At 40.5% G+C, this 7,773-nt stretch overlaps 1 protein-coding gene across 1 annotated transcript in view; it reads right to left on the bottom strand.

The window, feature by feature from the left end:
• Positions 1-413: 413 nt before the first annotated feature.
• OTC (ornithine carbamoyltransferase) overlaps positions 414-7,773 on the bottom strand; it is a 36,535-nt gene continuing 29,175 nt past the window's right edge. The window contains exons 6-10 of the mRNA XM_026848882.1: positions 5,420-5,542; positions 4,037-4,090; positions 3,772-3,921; positions 2,614-2,751; positions 414-600 (exon numbers count right to left, since the gene is read on the bottom strand). Of these exons, the coding sequence (XP_026704683.1) occupies positions 541-600; positions 2,614-2,751; positions 3,772-3,921; positions 4,037-4,090; positions 5,420-5,542 (525 nt within the window). The 3' untranslated portion in view covers positions 414-540. The remainder of the gene's footprint in view (positions 601-2,613; positions 2,752-3,771; positions 3,922-4,036; positions 4,091-5,419; positions 5,543-7,773) is intronic.

The raw sequence follows: 7,773 nt of genomic DNA, 5'->3' as shown, positions 1-7,773 counted from the left end.
CAGGAATGTCATGGAGGAAGATGATGCTCACAAGGTCTCTATATTTTTGGTGTCAAACAGGAGTGGGATTTGGAGGTTGGCTGGAGGACAGAAACAGGAGCCAGGGTGCCCAGGAAGTGCAGGCAACCAAAGCAAACCTGTGCACACCTCCTGAGGTCAGCAACTAAATGGACAGGCTTAGGGAGAAGGCTATGTCTGTCATATTACACTATACGAGTTCCAGCACAGCTATGCATAGACTATATTATGCTTATGGTGCTGGTAGTTAAATCATTAAAGTGCAACCTTGGAACATTTTCCATGATGCTGATCACTAGAGAGGATAGCCAACTTGGAGCATCAAGAAGAAAAGCAGCTTTTGCAATGGTGTTTATTGTCTTGAACATTTTCACGAAAGTAATGCAATAATATACAGCTAACTATATGGTTTTATTAAAGAATCATTCATTGCCTTGATCCTTTCCGAAGAAGATCTATGTCCTCATGGACCAGAATATTCTGCCGATGAGGAATATTTTTCTCTTGGTAGGAATCCAAGCATCAAAATGTAGGCTTTTGTAGCTGTGGTGAGTAATCTGTCAGCAGGGAAACCATGACAGCCTAGAGGAGGAAGAAAAGAAAAAATCCAATCACACTGGAAACAGATACTCCATAAAAATAAATAAGGGGAAAATAATTCCCAGCTCTAAAGTCTTGTGCTGAAACTTATTGTCCTGACAAAAACTGCACACTTAGATTTATTTGCTAGAATTTCTGATGATGAATCAGGAAAGAGCTTAAAATCAGTTAGGATGTTCTGTGTTGCAGCTGATAGATTTTTTTAGTGTGGACAAAATATATAATGGACAGCCTAGGAGAAATTCAGACAAAGCATTTAGATCAAATGCTAAGGCCTTTCTGGCATATTATATATTGTATCCTCAGCTACTGCTAGGAGATTCTGTAGGCAGCCAAACAGCACATGTGTTTGCTTGTGGATTTCAGCAGAGCTTCCATTAGCATCAGTGAGAGCCATACTAGAATCAGGACTTTGAAATTTATCCCAGTTTAGCTATGCTTTCTGTAGAAAAACATAGAAAATCCTCACTGAAGTTAATAGTGTGTCATCTACCTCTCCTGACCTCCCCCTAGTACTCCAACAAACGCTAGGGATGGCTGTGAAACAAGACCAATGGGAATGTCAGCTAAATAAAATGTGGCGTTGGACCAGCTCTGCTGTCTTCCCCACACCTGTGTACGTAACAAACCCCATGCTTGCTTGGTTTTGACAAGGTATTAATTACCTGGTTCAGGCTGTTGCAATTTCACAGCAGCTTTTGACTGCAAATTGTTCTTTTGGCCCATAACTGGACTTACAAGGGTTTTCCAGGTCTCATTGCCTGTCCTTCCTTTCCCTTCAACCCTGCTCAGTGTGCTAGGCAGTCCCAAGCATGCAGTGGGGACTGAGTACACAGCTGTGCAGCCCCTCACTGCTACCATGTTGTAGCTGCACTCAGACGTGTTTGGAATTACAGCTGAGAAAATAATTTACTTTTCAGTTTGCTGTCTGAGTTGAAAGTGGTAGAAAATAATGTACAAACAAGATCTATCCAGTTATTATTTTTATAGCTTGAAAAAATACAAATATGACATTTTTCTTAACCCTGAAAAAAGATGTGCAGCTGGAACCCAAAGTAAAGGATTTATTTTCTTTGAAAAAATATTTAGGACAATTAAAAACAGTGCAATGTTAAACTAAAAAATATGAGTACTTTTTTAAATTCTAAGGTGAAAACTACGAATGTAACACAAATTTATTAATAACTTTGACCATGTTCAAAATCTGGAGTTTTGGCAAATACAATACTCAACCACTTATTCACTTGGAGCACATCCAGAGTTTGCTTGAGAGATATGACAATGTAATTTCTGGGATTTTTTTCACCTCTGAGTTTTCACTAGCTTTTGTCAACATGATGGTTCTAAAGCCTCCAGTAAATAAAAGGTTACTAAGATCTGGCAGTAGTTTTCTGAAATTCTAGGAATGCTGAGAGGGTAGTTGTGGTTTATGTTAAATGCCAAGTGTCCTCTCATGGTTCCCATGGATCACACAGTATTACCCACACCATAACCTTTCAGGGTCCTTCAAAGCTCTGCTCTTACAGTACTTCCTCAGGGAAAGTTCCTACTGGTGTCAGTGGCAGCTTTTCTTGAGAGAATGTTTCAGAACCTCTAGCTTTAAGTGTTTAGGAAATTACGGTTTGTGAGACCAGTCCCTGGGACCTCAGCATTTACCATGTTTTAAAACTGAGCAGCTCAGTTAATCATTAGAGTAAACCCAGTGATTTGGATACCAAAAAATTACAGCTTATACTGTAGATTTCACTTAGTGATAAAAACTGGGTCAAGCAACAGTAGATTATCATCAAAATAGGTCACATATGTGTCCAGCAGTATTTTTGCTACATATATATGTTGCCTATAGTCAAAACTGTGATGTGCTGTGGGGTGCATTTGAAACATATGTATTAACATTTACTATTTATCGAGGAACCAGACTGAATCCAAGCCTGTAGTGTAAGGAAGAACAGAAGCTGACCCTAACCTCTAACTACTATTATCTTCTTTTTTTACCATAATTGTCCATTTTCTGTTTTCAGCCTCCTGGAAAACCAATGACCGTGGAGAATAAAATACTTCATCATCAACTTCTTCAGGTTTTCTAGGTAAACAATGTAAAAAAGTCCAGTTCGAAGCAGCAGACTTTGCCATCTATAGATAAAAAAGCATATAAAAATAAAGAAATATCTGAGGACGTTAATAAAATCTTTTAAGGCTAACAAATTTTATTTTAGCTCCCACTCTTGTTACTTGGATGATGAACTCAGAAGAATTCCACTGACTTCAAAAGAATTCTTCATCTGTGAAGAAGATGGGAATATCCCCATTTAAGTCAGTAGGAGTTCAGTGCTGACTTCACAAAAGTCAAATATTTGCTCCTGTTTCTCTGGCTTTTGTAGAGGATTAAAAATTTCAGTGACCTAATGGATCAATAAAGTGCAATACTATTGATAATTGCAATAAAAACATGCTAAATCATAATTTAAAAGGCTATATTTTTTTTCTTTTGATATTGTCACTCATAATATATTGATCTGATGCCACTGAACTATGAATTAAAGCACTTTAGGCCAGTTCAGAGACATACCGATCAATAGTATTTTGTGAACTTATGTTAAAATACAGTCAATCAAACCAGTAATTTTATCAGCAAGGAAAATGTCCTTTTCACCTTTGATAATTAATAGTTTATCCCTTGTTTTCTCTAACTGATCTTGTGCTGATAAGCATTTCAACTAGATGATTTTAAAGACATGTATTTAATGTTTTATTCATTGACAGATATACACAAAATTGCCCCAAATGCTGTCCAGGCATTTAAGAGTTAATCTGTGAGCTGCTCATTCTAAATTCAATATAAGGGATCATTTCTCGTAGCAAAGAGGAAATTCAAAGTTAGAAATAGTTTTTAGGTAAAGAAGTAAAGGGGTAGCTCTCCTGTACATGTTCTGGAGTTAGATATTGGGAAGCTCTGAAAGAGGCCAATTCATGTGAACTGTATAAGATAATTCAAACTTTTTTATTTTCATGTTTTTCAAGTTGGAGGAAGGTTTGCATGGGGTTGTTCCATGGCCCCATTCAAAAAAAAATCAAACCCATGCTTTGCTGATGTTGATTTTTATCAATGAAAACTGTAAAAGCATTAACAAAAACCTAAAACTCAAATTTTACCTGCATTGTAATCTGATAACCTTGAAATGCCTTTAGTCTTTCTTTCTTTTCCTCTTCTTGTCCCATACTTATCCACGTATCTGTAACTAAGACATTGGCACTGTCTGCAGCTTCAAAAGGATCTGTTGTGAGAAGTAACTTGGTGCCATACTAATGTGAATAAAATAAGGAAGATCAGGAAGACATGGAACTTCATTTCTTTTAGTTTATAATGAAAATACACTCTATTCAAACTAGTTTACTAGGCTATTTCTTAGGTTCCTACCTCTTTGGAGTACTGCTCAGTTATTTCAGTTATTCTGAGGTCTGGTTCAAACCCCTGCCAAAGAGATGATAGGTAACATATCATGGAATGTATATAAGATCTTTACTGATCATTGGTTAGAAAAATACTGATTGAGCCATTTGCTATGGGTAGAATGTCTTACAGAACTGTAAAATTTGAGGAAATTATGCTGATTTTGTTGAAAGTTTATTTTGGAGATAAGCTGGTAGAGTGTTTTGATAAGGTAAGAAAAATTATTTCAACAGTTACAGAATGAAATGCTTATACTTCTTTTTTTTGTTGTTGTTCTAAGTTGATTATTTGTTTTATATTTTATATTGTATTACAATGTAACATTCTAAAGAGCCACATCACCAGTCTGAGCCAACCAAGATGCAACAGTTCCATCAATCTGAAACAACTTCCAAAGACAGAGGGCACTGGATGACTTTGTAACACTTTCTCAAATGGAATTATTATTCTCTGTGATTTATACTTCAGTCATTAATTCCCCTCAGCCCTTCTGAAGTTGAACTCAGTAGAATTGTCAGTCAGAGAGGGACCTGGGGGTGTTGATTGACAGACGGCTGAACAGGAGCCAGCAGTGTGCCCAGGGGGCCAAGAAGGCAAATGGCATCCTGGCTTGTGTCAGCACTAGCTATGGCCAGCAGGGACAGGGAAGGGATCTGACCCCTGTACTCGGCACTGGTGAGGCCGCACCTCGATTCCTGTGTTCAGTTTTGGGCCCCTCACTACAAAAAGGACATTGAATGACTCGAGCGTGTCCAGAGAAGGGCAACGAAGCTGGTGAAGGGTCTGGAGCACAGGTCGTACCGGGAGCAGGCTGAGGGGAGGCCTCATCGCCCTCTACAGCTACCTGAAAGGAGGTTGCAGAGAACTGGGGATGAGCCTCTTTAACCAAGTAGTAAGAGACAGGACAAGAGGGAATGGCCTCAAGTTGTGCCAGGGAAGGTTTAGACCTAGATGTCAGGAAGCACTTATTTCCAGAAGGCATTGTTAGGTGTTGGAATGGGCTGCCCAGGGAGGTGGTGGAGTCCCCATCCCTGGAGGTGTCTAAGAGTCGGGTCGACTTAGTGCTTAAGGACATGGTGTAGTTGGGAACTGTCAGTGCTAGGTTAACAGTTGGACTTGATGATCATGAAGGTCCTTTCCAACCTAGCTGATTCTGTGATTCTGTGATTGTGTGAATTACTCCTGCTTTGCATTGGAATATTAAATCAGGATTCTGAACTCTGGTTCTAAAAGCTGGCCCTCAAGATATGTGCCATCCCCACTAACTGAGGCCCTTGGGGATTATCCAAGTGGCTGAGAGAAGAATGGGCAATGTTTGCCTTTCTTACTCCATCCACATGGCTTTCTTACCTTGGGACTCGCAATACGCAGGTGCATTCCCAGCTTTGCAGCACTCATCATGATGGAGTGGAGGACGTTGTTTCCATCCCCGATCCAGGTGACAGTGAGTCCATTCAGCCCACCATAGTGCTCCTGCCAGATGAATCAGACAGCCCTGGGATTATGTTCCAGGCAAGCTAAACAAGCTGATGCCCTAGGTAGGAGGGGTTGATCAGACAGGTCTAGTGCAAAGAAGGCTGGTTACCTTCAAATGCCAGCTGCATGGAACTGTACCTTTAACTGACCTTACTGCAGCTACAAGATGCTCAGGGAGGGGAAGTCTCCTGTGTCTCAAACAAAGGCCCAAGTGCTGCAGCTTTCTCTAGTGAAGGACACATTGACACATATGCCATATGGTAAGGCCCAGGCTGAGAGACACAGCACCATACATACAGTAACTTTAGCACCAAAGCCACACAGCTATGAGTGGTGCTCATAAATATCAGTGAATGGTAGAAATTCTTAATTTAGAGTCAGTCCTAATGTCTAGGATAGCACTTCTTCCAGCTTTCCCCCAGATTGTGAAAATATCCCTATTGAGGTTTGCTCTGGCTTGGTTGTCTCTGCACGATGTTCCCTGCAGTCATGGCAGTGGTCATGCCCTTAGAGTGCATGTTAACTGTCACTGCTGTACTGGACAGCGAAGAGCAATACTTTGAAATCAGCTGTGCTGCTCATGGCCTGCAGGGTTTGCTCTCTGTTGTACAGCCAAAGAGTGCAGTGATTTTTTTAACGTGCGGAGTACCTTAACTTGAAACAGCATTACAGTGTTAACTGTAGCTTTGCCTGATAGCACTTACAGCCTGTATGTGTGTGGCTGCTCCGGCCCTCAGCCACCAACAGATAAGGCCTAAAGAGGAGCAAGAGTAACAGGAGTTTCATATTTCCAGAGCAGGACAATTTGAGGCCCTTTAGCAAGCCTTGTTTTAAGTATGCATGTTTATAGATAAGTTGATACCAGAAAGTTTGGAAGGACATAACCAAATACTTCTATATGCCAACTCCACCTCATGACTCAAAGGACTAAAGACACAATAGAGAGCCTTTTATTCTTAGTTCAAAACTAGGCCATGCTACAATTGCATTGTAGTAGCTGGAAGCCAGACAGTGCTTCAACACTTTGTGTGACATGATTCAATGCTTGTCAGAGAGGATAAGCATCCACACTGTAGAACTGTAGTAACTGGCAACCTTGCAGGCAGTCGCAGCAAAGGTGCCAAAAGACTGAACAGGAAAAGGGCTGAGACTACCCCCTCCTCTCCTGGCAGCAACTTCTCCCAAACAAATAGTTGTGAAGTTGTTCCAGAACAAAGTTATTGGTGTCTCTGCCAGTGACCACAACTGTGAGTCAAAAATAGTAGCACTTGAAATATTGAATGACATTAAAATGTTGTTGAAATCTAAACCTAATAGAGTCCTAAGCTGCCTACAGTTTAAGGGCTAGAATTATGTTATCATAAAACTGTAACTTTTTCAGCTGAAGTTTGTTAGCAGCAAGCTCACCTGCAGAGGTTTGATGCAAGGGCATTTACAGGAGAGCAAATCGGGACTTTGTGGACGTGGAAGTTATTTCAGTCTAACAGTTCTGCAGGTCTCTAAGGATGTTTCAAAGTCCTTCCACATCTCCTAGCAATGGTGCTCCTAGGAGAAGGCCAAACTAAAGCACTTATTTAAGGGGTTGTTTCCAGCTAGGGCTTAATGATAGCTGAGGCATGAACCCACAGCCAGAAGAAAATGAGACAGCCCTGAGTTCTTTTGATCTCATTGTTTAAAAATAGACTTTGCAGCCTGTAATGCTCAAAGCACTGACTAGTGAGTCACAAATATACTGCTATGTTAAATAACTTCCACCTTATTACCAGCTGCTACTCTGCATTGAAAGGAGCACAGTGCATGCTAAATACTCTGTTTTCCCAAGCTGCTAGCTGTTACAGATAAAATACAAAGTATTGGAGATGTCTGTATAATGACCCTCAATATGCACTGCAAATTGCAAAGCCCTATCTGCAGTGACTGCTGTATAGAGTGGACATAGCTGAGTTAATCTTAATGAAGATGTTTTGCTAATGGAAGAAGTTGTAGACAAGGCAGAATCAAGCTCTGTGTGTCTATTTTATATCCTGTGCTAGGCTTTATGCTGCCACTGGTACACAGCTGCTGTAACTCAAACCTCTCCAGCCCGCCATGAGTGAGACTGTACTGCTTACATGCCTACATGCTCAGCTTCCAAGAAAGACGAGATGGTTGTGTTGGTCAGAAGCATAAAGCTTTGAGGCAATACAAAAGCTACTAGTAGATGAGACATACTCTTCTCCCCCCACCCC

This window comes from Athene cunicularia, assembly GCF_003259725.1.
Source record: "Athene cunicularia isolate RWA chromosome 1 unlocalized genomic scaffold, athCun1 chr1_part1, whole genome shotgun sequence".
Classification (NCBI taxonomy): Eukaryota; Metazoa; Chordata; class Aves; order Strigiformes; family Strigidae; genus Athene; species Athene cunicularia.
This window is presented reverse-complemented; position numbering and strand designations above follow the sequence as displayed.